The following is a 16,908-nucleotide window of genomic DNA, read 5'->3' on the forward strand; positions in this document are numbered from 1 at the left end:
CTGCTCAGCACAACTGCTGAAGGCAGATGGCCGTCATGAGGGGATCTATCGATACCTTGCAGAATAAGAGTCAGCATATCTGGAACACATAGGAGGACCAGCAATCTCAAGGTGCGCAGAAGTGGCCATACGATCAATTAAAAAGTACTGCACCCGAGCTGAGACAAAAACTTTTTGAACGTTGTCAGGACACTGACAGGCCATCGATAAGCATTATTTTCAAAGCACATCCGTTTCCATTCTTTGACCCATGGATTGTTGAAAATCCCTAACATTTTTTCCATCTAACAATCTTGTTGACTTGCTGCGGATCATCTCTTTGTTTGTGAGCCTGAGAAAGAATTGTATTTATACAGCACCTTTCACAATTTCAAGATGTTCCAATGTGTTTCGTAGTATTGGCCAGGTCACCAGGAAAACTCCATTGCTCTTCTTTGAATAGTATCATTGGATCTTTCATGACCACCTAAGAGGGGAGATAAGTGTCAGTTTAAAGCCGCCACCTTCAACAAATGGAGAACTCTTTCAGATTAAGGCTACAGCTGAGTGTATGTTGACATTTAATTGATATTCAATAGTTCACAGTATGATGTCGGACCTGATTCTCATTTGCCATCCATACGTCTTCAAATTCCAAGAGGAGTTATTGGACAGCAATCAGAAACAGAACCCTGCTAGAGAGTGAATTATCCGACCATTATTTATTGGCTCTAAGTCCAACTAACTCACTGCAGACCACAGCCTGACTTTGCACTTACTGGGCTATAGATTTTTGGCGCGATTTACTGGTCATGCCTCACCGGAATCGGGATGCAGCATGGCCGGTAGATCCTGCTAGAGGCCTCTTCCGGGTTTCCCGACGGTCATTACACCCCGTGAGATCTAACAAGATGTCACAAGACATCTCAATCTGGATCCTGCCCATAATGGGCGGGACCCAGATTTGCAGTTAAGTGAGTTTGAAAGCTCGCATTGAAATCTGCCAATGCCAGATCTAACTGGCACCCAGGATCTACCGGCCTCGCCAAGGACACTCCAGTCAGGCACTGTTTATCACTGGTCCCCACAGGTGGAATGGCACGGTGACTCTCCCAGGCAATCCGAAGTCCATGGGTGGTTTGTACCTGGGCAGGGTGGCACCCGGCCACTGCTGATGCCACCTGGGCATCTTGGCACTGCCAGCATGGTGCCATGCGGACAACCTGGTGGCACTGCCAGGGTGCCAGGCTGGCAGTGCCAAGGTGCCCAGCTGACATTTTGCCTGCACCAGTGATTAGACCTGGGGTGCCCTGTCCGTATGAGGTGCAGGCGGGTGGCTCGAGGGCCCCCCCCAACAGGTGAGTTGCGGCATTAGGTGGGGGGGGGGGGGTCAGGGGGTCAGGGGGTCAAGAGATTGGTTCGCCATTTTAAAATCTCTTCCTGCACTGAGGAGTGGAGTTCCTCATTGCAGAAAAGGCGAGTGAGTCCGCCAAGAACGGACTCTGTTTTTTTTCCGTTAGATCACGCACTTTGCCATTTGTTCCCTGACCAGATTCTTAACACCATTTTTATTTCTACTTCAATGTGCGCACATGAACAATGGTTTGACGCAAACATGTAGAAGAGTACAACTTAAACTATTAGGTTCTGTGACATTCTTTCTGTAAGAGCTGTCTCTTGAAAGTAAACCACATCAAAGTAACGCATTCTGTTAAGGTTTTCTCAGATTTAGTCAGCGCCCATCAATTGCTTTATTAAATTTGCATAAGCTACAGAATCCCAATAAATATGGCATGTCTTGTCATCAGAACATTTCACTGGAATATTCAAAATATAAATGAAATCATAGTTTCCAAAATCTGAAAGAACCCTGAGTGAAACCCAGTGTTCTCTTATAGATGCCTGAATATTTGTATTCTGGTCTGTCAGGCTTGGGTGTTGTTGTGTGGCTTGCCATAAATGGAACCAACTCACCATAGAAAGAAATTAACTTCTTGGAGATGACATCAAAGGTCATAAACCACATCCCTTTGAGTTTATTATAAATTATCCATGAGGACTTCACTTGCAATCACAAGAGAAGCAAGCTACAATGGAATTGTTACAATATACTCTGTTCATTTCTTCGATTGCTCTCTTCCTAACTCCAACCTGTAAGTAACAAAATAAGCAACTTTATACTTAGTGAATTTATATTAGCATGTATTATAAATATATTTACTTCATAATCAGTGTTGTTTATTTATTTTATAATATAACCTAAGTTATTATGCTTAATATGCTAATATTTACCCCTTTCTACAGTTATTACACTGAACATATACTTCCTACATTTTGATATATGCCAGTCCTTATTACTCCAGGATGTAGAAAGACATTTTTTTCCAATTAAGGGGCAATTTAGTGTGGCCAATCCACCTACCCTGCACATCTTTGGGTTGTGGGGGTGAGACATCCGCAGACACGGGGAGAATGTGCAAACTCCATACGGACAGTGACCCGGGGCCGGGATCAAACCTGGGTCCTCAGCGCCGCGATGCAGCAGTGCTAGCCACTACGCCACCATGCCACATCACAAAGACATTTTTTAACCAATGTAACAAATCTAAGAGGAGTTTGTGGAGAGAATAAGTATGTTTTGTTACCAAGCTGTCTAATACATCTGCTTGATAATATTCAACACCAGAAATAAGATGTGCTTGATGGTCTAATAACGATAACAGATTTAATTCTTCAGGAGGGAAATTCAGCTTTAGGTAATGGTGCGTAACAAGTGATGTTAACAGACCATTTCACACCTCGTCTCATTAATCATTACGTTGAACTTAATCTTGTGCCTGATTACAATGTTAGTCAGAGGCTATAGCCTCAGACAGTGATATTTACCCCGCCAAACCAAACTACATAGAAAGTGGGTCCGAGAGAAGGAAAAGCTACGTTTTTTTAGGAGTCCTAGTGGATTCTGATGGGACACAGATTACTTTGTTAGTTATTTAAGGAATTGGAGTAGAACTGAACACTGTACATTCATTAGCAAACAGCCCCACCTTTGACCGTACAATGAGGAAATCTCATTGAGGAAGCAGCTGAAAATGGTTAGGGCTGGACATCTCAAGGAATTACTGTAGCAATGGTCGGGAGCTAAAATAATTAGTCTCCAACAACTACAACCATTTTCCTTTGTGTTAGGTCCAGCCAGTGAAGAGTTTTGCTCCTGAATCCCAATTGACTTTAACACTTGGTCAAATGCTGCCTTGGTGTCAAGGGAAGTCACTAACATCTCATCTTCATCAGAATGTTTTGCTTACATTCCAAATTATATAAGATGTAAACATATTGTTACTTCCATATTCACGCATGTAAAGATCTACATACACTAATTCAGTACTCATTTCAACTGACGAAATAGCTTTTCAACATCTTCTATATATTTTTAATACAGATCATGGTGTGGAAATTATTGGAGGCCGTGAAGTTAAACCCCATTCAAAACCTTATATGGCTTCCATCCAAAGCTATAACAATGGAAAGAACAGCTATGATCATTTTTGTGGAGGAGCCTTGATCAGACATAAATGGGTACTAACTGCAGCACACTGTAAATCGTAAGTTATAGTGTGTACATGTATAAATGACGTTATATAATGATTGTTCACTTAAATTTATGAAGTGCTCAGCACCCTCATTTAAACAACATCAAATAATAACTTTCAAATACTCTCGCGAACCATTATTGCTACACAGAGCTTTGTGTTGTTGGCATATATTTATTTGGCAAGATCTTGATATGAAAACAATATATATTATTATATAATATATGTAATCATTTACTTTCATTCAGCTTGGTTGTCAGATAGAAAAGACTGATATAGTTCTGTAGTTGCGAACATTGTTTAGTTTTTTGAATATTTCCGACTAGTGGAGAGCTGCTTCAGGCTGCAGGTATCACAAATCACAAGTAGAGCTCTCAGTCAGTAGTTAGATAATTGGCCAGGACAGAACTGTACATGAGAGCGTAAATGTTCTGCAACCCTTCAGCTGAGATTTCAGTTGGAGGGCCAGACATGAACTTGGGACCTGGATACATTTGGTTACATGCTAGGGATACTGCGGGACCTTGTAGTGGATTGAAATCTATCTCCCGAATGATGACCTGTGAATTAGGAGGACAAGGGCTCCCAACACTGGAAATTTCTCAGACCCATGAGCGTGAACATCATTGACAGTGGTACACCTGGCCATTTGCCAAATGGCAAATGCGTCCCATCTGAGGATCTAGGTCACAGAAGCAAGGACATTTGTCAAAATTATTTAGATGAAACCCCTTTCAGAAGTCACATTAGAATGATGATGCTACCTGTCAAAGGGAGGGGTTTGTAATATCCCGCACGGTACCTACAGGGTGGGAATAGTTGCCCGAACTCCATTCGGAGCATGAGCTCCCCTGCTAGGGGCGGGGTATCTCAATTAACTCATGTATATAAGGTCAGCCAGTAAGGCACTGACCAAGCAGGTACCCGGTAGGGGTCTATTGGGATGTGTGTATATATATATCGTTTGTAAATAAAACTTTGTTCTTATTTTCACTCGGTATGGACTCCCCGTGTCCTTATTAAAGGGTTCTTGGAAATCCCTGATGCCCAAGTAATGCCTTAGTTGGTTACTCTTCCGCAGTACGGAGCCTCTGGGGTGCCATCTTTATTTAGATGTGCCCCTATTGTTGTGGCAGTGCACCAGTGGCATCTCTTCTTTCTCTTGAGCAGTCTCCCCAGTGGCATAAACACTGAGGAATAACCAGCTGATCGCACAATCTTTACCAAATTCTTGGCCAGGGTGTGTTTCCGCCAACACCACATAGAACTCCCTTAGATTTTCAGGAATGGATATTTTACAAATGTTTTGAATTTTAATTTCCTAATTGAAAACCATGACTCCAGATGTCTGCACTTTTATTTACAAATGACTAAACTGCTGCACCTACACTGGAGATCAAAAAAAAATGTGCGATGATTGGAAATCTGATAGAACATTCTGGAAATCTAGAATAAATAGATGAACAGATAAGTCAGAGTCTGAGGACGAATATTCAACTAATGGCAACTGGCTGAACTGCTACTGATTTCCCACAATTTGTGCTTTTCTTCATGGAATAATTTGCCTTACTGTATGTTTGCATACATGCAGAAGCTTCACATTCATGAAGGCAGCACGGTAGCATGGTGGTTAGCATAAATGCTTCACAGCTCCAGGGTCCCAGGTTCGATTCCCGGCTGGGTCACTGTCTGTGTGGAGTCTGCACGTCCTCCCCGTGTGTGCGTGGGTTTCCTCCGGGTGCTCCGGTTTCCTCCCACAGTCCAAAGATGTGCGGGTTAGGTGGATTGACCATGCTAAATTGCCCGTAGTGTCCTAAAAAGTAAGATTGGGGGGGGGGGGGTTGTTGGGTTACTGGTATAGGGTGGATACGTGGGTTTGGGTTTGAGTAGGATGATCATTGCTCGGCACAACATCGAGGGCCAAAGGGCCTGTTCTGTGCTGTACTGTTCTATGTTCTATGTTCTATAAAGATGAAGATGAAGGGTATAGGGGGTATATGGAACCAGGGTGGGAAAGTTAGAATTGGAACACGTTCAATGAAAAATGAAATGAAAAATAAAAATCGCTTATTGTCACAAGTAGGCTTCAAATGAAGTTACTGTGAAAAGCCCCTAGTTGCCACATTCCAGCGCCTGTTCGGGGAGGCTGGTACGGGAATTGAACCGTGCTGCTGGCCTGACTTGGTCTGTTTTAAAAGCCAGCTATTTAGCGCAGTGTGCTAAACCAGCCCCTCGACCAGGTTAAAGTCAAACCAGTTTGCCTGAACGACCAGCCCTTGGAGCACCACCCCTTGAGGAAGGAGCATTGCTCCGAAAGCCAGTCACCGAAACAAACCTGCTGGACTCCAACCTAACCTTGGATGGAGCAGTGGGCCCTCCAGGCCAGGTCCTTGGCCAACTCTCTAGGTTCATGTGGAGTATTCATATGACATAAACCAATTGAACCTTGTGGCTTTTTACTGCATTGTTGAGTCACTTTGATTGGGAATGAAAACACTAGCAAATGAAATGGGTGTTGGCTAATTTTGTTCAGCTTGATATTCTAACATTGTTTGTGAGCTCGATTATTCTTTGGTTGCAAATTTTTGAAAATTCTCTTTTTTAATGAGAGTAAGGAATAATGTTCTCTCTCTGACGAAATGCAGCAAAGCGTCTATTCGAGTGGTTCTTGGAGCTCACTCACTTTCACGGAATGAGAAGAGTCAACAAAAACTTCCAGTAAAGGAGCAACACGCCCACCCAGGTTTCAACAAAAGAACTCCTGAAAATGACATTATGCTGCTCGAAGTATGAACTTTATTTCTTTCATTTAGGATTGTTTGTGGTTTTTGGAGCTTGTAATTTAGAGAGACAGAAGCTTTTATTTCACTGAAAAGTAGCAGCTTTACCTCTTCAATTTCTTTGAGTCGCACTTATGGAAAAGATTTAGTGAGGGGAAATGCTAATTTAGCGAAGGGAAATTAGATTAAATAAACCAGACAGCTGGGTATGCCATATGGCAAGCTGTCAATCACAGCCGAGTAAAATCAATTTCACATTGATATGAATGAAAGCCTTGCAGATTAAAGATCTGAGGAGGTTTAAATCCAGTTGATTAGTTTACCTTTTCTAGGAATTTATAAATGCTGCTTCGTCTGGCTGATCCAGCAGATGTATTGCACAGAGGAAGTAGTGATTTTTTTTCATTGCCTCTGTCCGGACTGCTGTCAAGCTTCCAAGCAAGGGTCTGTCTTAGAGAGGACCTCCAGGCAGGATTCTCTGTAATGGGGACATCCAGGTCAGGGTCTGTGTAATGTGGGACTTCCAGGAAGGGTTCCCTCTCATGAGGGGCTTCCAGGCAGGGTCTCACTTATGGGGGATCTCTGGTGGGGTCTCTATAATGGAGGGGGGTTCTGGTAGGGATCTTTCTTTTGGGGCTTCTCTGGCGGAGGGGCGGTGGGGTTCTGGTGGGGGTGGAGTGGGCAGGATTTGCATTGTGAGGAGGGGGGTGGCCGTCCGATAGACGTTGTGAGCAAATCCCGAAAAGGGTTAACCTCTTGGTCCACAATGAGAGGACTTTTAGACTCAACACTGAGTTCAACAATTTAATATCATAACCTCTGCCCCTGTTTTGTTTCATTTTATTTTACCGGTTCAATATTTTTTCATTATTTTATTCCTTCACTATGCATTTTGACAGCTGTTCTCAAGTAATTCATACCTCATCTGGACACCTCTTGTTTTTCTTTACTTTACCATTTACCACAATAACTTTTGTCGTTTAATTTCTCCTGCCCTCCACCCTAGCTCAGACCTTCCCTTTTGTACTTCCTCTACCTCCTTTTCACTTGTTCAAAACCTATTACATTTCTATCTTTCCTCAGTTCTGATGAAGAGTTATCATCAACTGAAATGTTGGATGGAATTAATGCCCTCCCCTGAGATATTTGGAGACAGGGATCATAATCAAGCAGGAGGGTGCAGGATGGGGACGCTGTTGCCTTCCTGCCTTTGCCCCAATTAAGTATGGAGCAATAGGTTTGAGGATTGCCATCTCCCCCTTCTACCAAATGGGCTCTTAAGTGGGCAATTAATGCCCACTTAAGGGCCACCTTCTACCGCCCTGGCATTCAACTAGTGATGGGCAAGGCAATCACTGTGCAGACAACCCAAAAAGCAACCCTGTCTTGTTTGCTTCCACGCTGCCTAGGGCAGGGGGTGAGTCTTTTCTCAATGGCAGTCAGTGCCTGATTGAAGGGCATGGCATTGGGAATAGATGGTTTACTGAGAACTAACCCCTGCCTTTATTGCTGGCCCTCTCTCACCTTCATTCTCCTGTGACAATCACCCCAAAATCCACCCAGTCCTTATTCACCTGAGGTATGCATCCCACAGTGATCTTAGGTGCGCTGTCTTCCTGGCTGCGTTGCCAGCAACTGTCACTGTCACTGGTGGGTCGGCCTGAAATGGGAGAAAGGATTTTCCCACCAGGGTACTTGATCCTGAGGAAGGCCTGCCTCTGGCCACTTGAGTGTCTGACAAGGACACAAAACCAACAGGCCTTCTCCAAAGGAGGTGGCGCAGAGCTCTCTCTGACTCTCCAAGCAATGGGCAAGACTCTCATTGCCTGCATTAAATATTGCCTGTCATCTCCATTTTTCTCTCTCCATAGTTGCTACCTGACCTGCTGAGTACTTCCAAAATTTTCTGTTTGTTCTCCCAGCGACTGTTGCTTTGAACTCTTGTAATGAATGTATAGCTTCCTCCACATGTTGTGCCCGCTTTAAACCTATATCCTTCCGATAGTGGTGAAATTCAATACTGTACATAGTTTTCTAATTGAAGACTTATTCATGTTTTCTCCAGGCTCAGTCTAACCTCTTGACTTTTATTTTCTAACTCTGGTGACACAACCAAGAATTATTTTAGCATTTTTCTAACCACGTAATCAAGTGCTGTCTTCAATGTCCCCTGAACGAAACCCTCCACATTTGTGCAGCTCCACAACTGCTTCCATTCAAAATATGACACGTACGGTCATTTTTGAAATAAAAATGCAATGAAACTTAACTAAAATCAAATTCTATTGGTCACTTTTTTACTAAATTCCCACAGTCCTTTGGTTGTCTAAAACAAATTACAAAACAATATCTACTTCAAACTACCCTAAACATTGCCAAAGGAGAGCCAATGGTAGATATTAAAATGCACAAATATGGATATCTACATCTGGGTAAAAAGAGTAAATAGATCACACAGAAAGGTCAGGAAAATCCCAGATTCAGGTTAATTCCTGTCAACTGGGACAGTGGTTGGTTTCCTGCAAATGTTTTCAACCATCCTTGAATGCAAATTGAAAAATAATCAATTGGGAAACCTGCTCCTGATTGTCCAGTGATTGCTGCTGTGTAGATGTTGGATGAGAATTGAGTTGTGTTATGCTGTGATCCTCCAGATAGCAACAATCACCATCATGGACCACACATGACAAACAAAATCTGGGAGCCATTGCAAAAAGTAGTCATTGTCCATGGAACTATTGCTTGATCCAAGTCAGAGTATTCAGTCCTAGAGGGGAGACATTTGTGAGGCAGGTTTCTTACAAGGAAAAAAAATTACAGTCTTCCTTTGGAATGACTCAATACTATAAGATTTGAAAAGCAAAAATATTAATTCATTCTTATTGTACCGCAGCTGTTCAATGAAGCAAAGATCAACAAATATGTGAAACTGCTCAAACTACCTAAGGATAAGGGTGCGGATGTGAAACCCAGGACCTCCTGCAAAGTGGCAGGATGGGGATTAACAACAATAAATTCTCGACATCCATCTGACACACTTCAAGAAGTGAAGCTCAGTGTCATAGATCGTAAAACATGCAACAGCAAGGATTATTACAATCATAAACCTGTTGTAACAATGAACATGATCTGTGCTGGTGATAGCAAAGGCAGAAAAGACACATGCTTGGTAAGTACACTGTGTTTGCTGGTATCAGTGCAAGTAACTATGAAGATTTTGGATTCTAAAATCCAAACTGGTTCACTTGTTTCTTTTACAAAAGGAATTCTGCCATCCTTACCCAGTATGCATGATATGCCCCTCCAATCTCGCATCATCAAGGTTGACTCTTAATTGCCCTTACATTGACCAGAATGTCACTCATCGGTTGCATCATAAAAGTGCTTCAAGAAGGTTGCCCACCATCACCACCTTGTTAGTGCACCTTGCATGAACAATAAATGCCAACCTTGGAAGTAGCACACACATCCCAAGAATGAATTTTTGAAAATTATAAACCAATACCGAGTGGGTGATCCACAGTCTAACAATTATAAGGCACCCCAGTCATGGAAGAACCATCCTCCCTATATTTCCTGTTCATTTATGCCCTGCATCAAGTTGGCTTCCCTTCGCCAGAGTAACACGAACCTCCAAGTTTCTGACCAATAAGTATCTTTTACGTTAAAGCAAACTTTAATTTAAACACAGAATTAACCACATTAGCATCAAATAAATAGTTTAAAAATTAACAACTAAATAGTTCTTAAATAAAAGGAAGTACTTTACCTTACTATTTGCACCTGCTATTATATATATTCCAACTAAGCAATTCAATGCAGTTAAAAAATCCATTCATGAATAAAATGAGTAAATCAGGGTTATTTGCTGTTCTCTCTGCAGACCTGTGGAGAGAACCTTTCAGGACCAATCTGAAAATGCTTCTGGCTTGTCAGACGAAAATCCTATAGCAAACTGCAAAAGTACTAATAGATTTGGCTCCTCCCATTAATTATATTATCTGTGTCCCACTAAGATGTCCCATGACCTGCTTAGCTAGGACCAAACACAATCTCTCAAATTATCTACACCCCAGAGAACCATCTTTCTATAAACAATATTCCATTCACCATCTCTCTGTAAACAAGTAAATGGCTAAAATCAATGATTAGCTCATCTTTATGACTCCTTAATCACAGCTTTAGCAGACACACTGCCTGTACCTTTTTGAACACAGGGATTTTAATAACAGTACTGCAACAAAATATAAAATATAATAATTTCTTAAATTCACCACAGAAGTGGTTTACAGTGTTGTTCCCCAGACTCAAGTTTTGGTCATTTATACCTCAAAATTTTTATTAACAACCTAAACTTGTGTGTGTGGAACAGCATTATAAGCTTGCTAAAGATACAAAACTTCACAATATTGTAGGTACAGATGCGGATAGCTGTAAACTTCAGGAGGACATAGGCACAATGGTGAAATAGGCAGAAGTAAGGCAAATGGAGTCCACCGCAGAGTAAGGTGAAGTGATCAATGGGCAGTATCTTGAATACACTGCTCGAGAGAGTAGCAAATGCAGATTCAATCATGACTTTCCAAAGGAACTTGGATAATTATCGCAGCAGAAAAGAATACAAGGCTACCCGGAAAATACAGGAGCCGACTAACTGAGTGGTTCTTGCCGAGAGTTGGCACGGACATAACAGGACGAATGGCCTCTTTCTGTGCTGTAACAATTCTATGATCCTATATGATCCATGATAAACATTGGCAGAACTAACATGGAAAGGACATATTCTTCTATAAAGTACATCATTTTGAAAAGTGTAAATCAGCAGAGTGACCTTTGTGTCCAGGTGCACACATCTTTAAATTCAGTACAGAAAGTTGATGAGGTAATTTAAAAAGCATATTGGTTTGGTTTCTAATCAGAATAATCAAATATAAAAGGTTAGACTTCAGGTGGGACATTGTGGATAATGCTGGGCATCACACTATAGGACAGATACAAAGGCTCGTGCAGAGATGTACAAGTTTATCAGTATGTTACCAAACATGAGCAATTAGACTTATGTGGAGAGGTTGGAAAGATTAGACTATTCTCTTTGGAATATAGAAGATTAAGAGGTTGCTGAACACAGGCCTTCAAGACGTTGGGGAGTTTCATGGATCAGGCGGAGAAAGTAGATCAATAGCCAGGGGCTGTAGATTTAAATCATGTCTAATAGATCTAGAGGACAGTTGAGAAAAAATTATTTTACTGAGAAGGTTGTCAGGATCTGGAACACTTTACCTGAAAAAGGTGGATGCTGAATCCATAAATAATTTTAAAAAGGAGTTGGAAGTTACTTGAGGATGAGATAATTACAGGATTACCAACAAAATGCAAGATTATGGGACTGAGCATGATTGCATTTTCAAAGTGATGACGCGTCAAATGACTTTCTTCCATGCTGTAACTTTCTATGGTTCGATGAAAGGACAAGTGTCCTTGAACCAGTTAATAATAACAATAATCTTTATTAGTGTCACAAATAGGCTTACATTAACACTATGCTGATAAGGCTCCTGGTACCCCAGAAAGTCCTAGTGCCGGGACACATGTTTGCGACTGCAAATCGGGATTAGAAACTGAATAAATAGAAGAGGTTCAGGATAGCCCAGATCATGGAGAAAGATCTTCTACACTCATTTTGAAGTAAATTTTCCTAAATCTAGAAGCACTCCTTTGGTAGTGAAATAATTATTTATGCTTAATTACACTGGCAAAGAGTGGAGTGGATTGTTAGGTGGTAAGGACAAATTGTAGCAACAAATTCAAGAGTGGGTTGGTTTGGGACCGGATAGATGTTTTGATAGCAGGATATCGTGAGGTATCCCTGGACAGGCAAGATTAATTGTAATGATTTATTTTCTCGACATGTACATACTGAAATTTTTCTAAGTCTTGACATGTACATAACTACAGTTCAATATGATCATCTGAGCAGGTTCAAATATAACCTTTTTCCTTCCTCAGGGTGATTCAGGTGGTCCTTTAATTTGCGGCAATAAGTACAAAGGAATCGTGTCATATGGCCGTGGATGTGCAGATCCCAAAAAGCCTGGGATTTATACTCTCATATCAAAGGAATACCTCGACTGGATTGAGAAAATAATTGGCGTGCAAACTTACAATATGACTGCAGTTGAAAATGTTGAGAGTCTGTTTTACTTTTGATAACTTCTTTTTGAATTGCTTTGCTCAGAGAATGCTTTTCCCCAAATCTTCAGTACATTGTGCGGCATTCTATTATAAAATGTAATAAACAGCTGAAATATGAAATTCTCCATGTGAATTGTGTCTCACTTTATTAACTTAATCCTCAGGCAGGGTTATGACTAGTGAAAGGGGGCTGAGCTGTTCTTGTGAGGAGGTGAGATTTTCAAGTGAAATTTGAGTGACAAGGAAGACAAGCTTTGTCCTGCAGAAAGCCCAACCTAGGATAGAAGCTATTAGATTCTGCAGGAAAACAGCATACAAGCCGCTGGATTTTTGAATTGAAGCTGAATCACCAGCATCTTAATTACCATTTTGGTGTTAACAATTCTCCAACTTCTCAAATATGCCGAAGGGCTGATGTCTGGATCCCAAAGATTGTGAGAAAGTGTGGCTGCTCCATCTTCAAATTTTCCTTCAAATTTTCTGACGCTTGAGGTTTCTTTAGCACAGTCAGGACCAGCAATGGCCCACGCACCCAGGATCTCATGCCACTGCTGACCAAAAATGGAGAGGTACTCATGAAGAGTATGGAGGCAGTCAGCGCCCGCTGGAAGGAACACTTCGAAGATCTCCTTAACAGAAAGTCTCTGCCCACAATCTTCCCAAATGGGAACAAAGTCTCCGAGCGAACACTTTTAGCCGCATTTGTCCTGGCACTCGCCAGGGATCATGTGGCTATTCAACGTGACTCGCTTTGAATAAGGGGCCTGAACAGGGATGCGCAGCTGAGGCCACACATAGCCTCATGTTTTACAATAGAGAGCTTCGCTCGCTGGAACTCCCCCTTGTAGCGAGTGATCAGGACGCCATTTAAAAATGGTATCCCGATCTCAAAGGCCCCGCAAAGAATCACCGACCTCCCCCTCAGCCCGAATGCAAACACGCAACATGAGAGGATCTCCCCCACCCCCCAACATGGGCAACCCCAGCCCAATCACACACACGCAAAAAATGTTAGCTTGGCATCTTGACAGTGCCAACCTGGTATACTGGCAGTGCCCCTGCCAGAACCACCTGGGCACCTGAGCAGTGTCAGGCTACCACACAGGTAGCAGTGCCACGGTGCCAGGCCAGCACTGTCAGGATACCCAGGTGGTACCACCCTGCCCAAGGGGCATGCAGTTGGGCGCATCTGATCCCCTTAAAAACACCCACAAGTGCCATTCCATCTGGTCCCCCTAAACGGCATCCACCCAAGGTCCCTGAGGCAAAGGGATTGAATCCCAAAGCCTCAGGTACCTTGGGAATCTGCATATTGGAGTAAGGCCTACTGCCTTGCTCTAATATGCAGATTTGTGAGAAAGTGATCCCGCGGGTTTCACCTTGAAATGTCTCGCGAGATTGCATTGAATCTTGCGAGGCGTCGTGGGCCGGGTAGATCCCAGGAACATCAAGCATTCCTCAAAATGAGGCACAGCATTCTCTGTCCAGCGACGCCAGAATCGCAAAACGCAGAGAATCGTGTACGAGTCGTGTACGAATCATGTACAACCCATGTTGGTTGCTCACAGTAGCTCCAACAGTCAATGGACTTCAGAATCGAACCAGGAATGATAGTTCATCCTAGCCACAGTAGCCCCCTGGGGGATGCACTTAGGCTGTACAAGCGGCAGAGGAACAGGAGGCAGCCAGTGAAGATGGAGAGCATTAGGCCCTCGTGTGTACCGGCAGAGTCTGTCATTCGAGGCCTTGCTGGACCAGGCATGTTGTGGAGGACTTCGACTGAGCAAGGGGACAGTGCGACATATCTGCCAGATCATGGCACACCTGACACTGCGGGGTACGGGGTTGGACAGCCGTTCCCAGTGGCCGTCAAAGTGATGATTGCCCTGAACGCTTATGCAGCAGGGTCATTCCAGGCTCTGAGTGGGACCTATCAGGGATCGTACAGAGCTCGGTGCACAGGTACATCCATACCATCATGGAGGCCCTATATGCCCAGTTGGCTCAACATATCCATTTCAATTTGGACTGAGGCCACCAGGATGCCCGGGGGGGGGAAGAGGGGGGGGGGGGGGGGGGGGGGGGGGGGGGGGGGCATTCAGTACAGTGCTCGGAGGGTCTCCCACATCTTGGTGGCCTGCTCCGTCTTTTGCAACATCGCGCAGCAGAGGGGTGAGGTGCTGGAGTAGAGGGATGAACACCAGGACTTGTCTGATAAAGAGGATGTGGAGAATGTGGAGGATGGATAGGGCCCTGACAGATACAGGAGGCCGCACAACGTGTACGTCAGGGCCGCCGTGCACGGGACGTTCTAATCGCCTCCAGGTTTACAAAATGGGAGGGGGCTTGGACGATGGCATGAACATCCCATTCCGCCCCCACACTCCCTCCCCCATCTCTCCCCACAGCCCACCACCCCCTCCCCTGCACCAGCCCTTCCCACCCCCACACACACGCACACTGTAACCCCCTTCCATGATTCCTACCTGTCTCACTACGAGGCAAGGACCCTGGGTTGGCAGTAACAGCGGGCCTATGGGATGGAGGATGATGATGTTCCGCTCTGCGATTTAAAAAAAAATAACAGTACCCAATTCTTTTTTTTCAATGAAGGAACAATTTAGCGTGGCCAATTCACCTACCCTGCACATCTTTTGGGTTGTGGGGATGAGACCCCCGGCAACATGACCCGCTCTGCGAGGAGCTCTGGTGCTCCGCATCGTTTGACATCATCTGAGCCCTGCCCATTGCAGCACTTTCCACCATCCGCCGGGGTGATCCCTGCATGCGAGCTGGCCATTCCATCAAATGGTCCCACCGAAACTCCGGGCTTCTCCGTGGGATGAGAGTGTGACCAGAGCGAACCCCTAGATCTCCTCGCCATCTGGCGCTGGCAGTCCTGGTGACACGCTCTCGTCTCAACCAGGATTTCCATGCTCACATTCATGGAACAAAGGGCGTGGGCCACCTCCCTCTGTGTCCGTGCCCGGGCAATACTGCTGATGCACTCAGCCATAACCCGCTATGACACATGCAACTAGGGGGTGGGCAGCTGGTGGCCTTTGTGGCCACAGCATCCGGCCATGGCAGGTGGTATGGGAGTTGGAATGTGGTGCAGGGTGGGATGCAAGCAGACTGCTGGCTGGTGGGGTTCAGTCACCCCCCGGGTGGGGATGGGGTTTACAGGTGTTGATGGGGATTCAGCATGACCATTGCTGAATCCCCAACCAATAACATGGGGGGTTACCATTGATCAGAAACTGAACTGGACTAGCCACATTAATACTGTGGCAAGTAACTCACCTCCTCCCCCACCAAAGCCTGCCCATCATCTACAAGGCACAAGTCAGGAGTGTAATGGAATACTCTCCACTTGCCTGGATGAGTGCAGCTCCAACAACACTCAAGATGCTTGACTCATCCAGGACAAAGCAGCCTACTTGACTGTTCCCCCTTCCACCCTCCACCACCAACGAACAGTGGCAACCGTGTGTACCATCAACAAGATGCACTGCAGGAACTCACCAAGGTTCCTTAGACAGCACCTTCTAAACCCACGATCACTACCATCTAGAAGGACAAGAGCAGCAGATACCTGGGAGCCCCACCACCTGGAGGTTCCCCTCCCAGTCACTCACCACCCTGACCTGGAAATATATCGCCGTTCCTTCACTGTCGCTGGGTCAAAATCCTAGAACTCCCTCCCTAACAGCACTGTGCATGCACCTGCACCTCAAGGACTGTAGCATGTACCTGCACCTCAAGGACTGTAGCATGTACCTGCACCTCAAAATCCTGGAACTCCCTCCCTAACAGCACTGGGACTGCAGCAGTTCAAAAAGGCAGCTAACCACCACCTTCACAAGGGCAACAAGGGATGGCCAATAAATGTTAGACGAGCAAGCAACACGGGCATCCTTTAACTGAATAAGAAAAAGGGTAGGTGCGTCAATATCAGTGTTCTCAATCAGGCCAACATTCACAGTTGTTTGACCATGGATCAGCTCCATTTCGACGGTCATATCATTCACATGCCTGACATGAGACTCCGGAAACAAACGCTCTCCTCAGAGCTTCGACACAGCATGTAAGCTCCAGGAGGGCAGAGGGAACATTTCAAAGCACCTTGAAAAAGTGCAACATCTCCACCGACACCTGGGAATCCCTGACCCAAAGACCGCCTGAAATGGAGGGAAAGCATCTGGGAAGGTGCTGAGTACCTTGGGAGGGATTCTCCGCACCCTCGCGCTGAAATCGCGTCCGGCGCGGGAGCGGAGAATCCATGTTCACGCAAGAAATTGGGACCGGCGCCGGTTCATCGATTCTGCGAGCTCCGACGCACCGCCTGGGGCCATTGCCAGAGG

At 44.5% G+C, this 16,908-nt stretch overlaps 1 protein-coding gene across 1 annotated transcript; it reads left to right on the forward strand.

Moving 5' to 3' along the window:
* The first annotated feature begins 1,937 nt into the window (after positions 1 to 1,937).
* On the forward strand, positions 1,938 to 12,669 carry LOC119962804 (granzyme K-like). Its single transcript, XM_038790896.1, has 5 exons — positions 1,938 to 2,132; positions 3,422 to 3,584; positions 6,218 to 6,359; positions 9,246 to 9,521; positions 12,359 to 12,669. The coding sequence occupies exons 1-5, from the start codon at positions 2,072 to 2,074 to the stop codon at positions 12,557 to 12,559; spliced, it is 843 nt and encodes a 280-aa protein (XP_038646824.1). The 5' UTR covers positions 1,938 to 2,071; the 3' UTR covers positions 12,560 to 12,669.
* Positions 12,670 to 16,908: the final 4,239 nt, after the last annotated feature.

This window comes from Scyliorhinus canicula, chromosome 3, assembly GCF_902713615.1.
Source record: "Scyliorhinus canicula chromosome 3, sScyCan1.1, whole genome shotgun sequence".
Lineage (NCBI taxonomy): Eukaryota > Metazoa > Chordata > Chondrichthyes > Carcharhiniformes > Scyliorhinidae > Scyliorhinus > Scyliorhinus canicula.

What these genes read in the sequence shown, in the direction of transcription:
- LOC119962804 (XM_038790896.1), top strand. Translation starts at nt 2,072, where the DNA reads ATGGAATTGTTACAATATACTCTGTTCATTTCTTCGATTGCTCTCTTC. An exon ending in TCTCTTCCTAACTCCAACCT is followed by an intron (nt 2,133 to 3,421) that starts GTAAGTAACAAA and finishes TTTTTAATACAG; the next exon opens with ATCATGGTGTGGAAATTATT. An exon ending in ATGACATTATGCTGCTCGAA is followed by an intron (nt 6,360 to 9,245) that starts GTATGAACTTTA and finishes ATTGTACCGCAG; the next exon opens with CTGTTCAATGAAGCAAAGAT.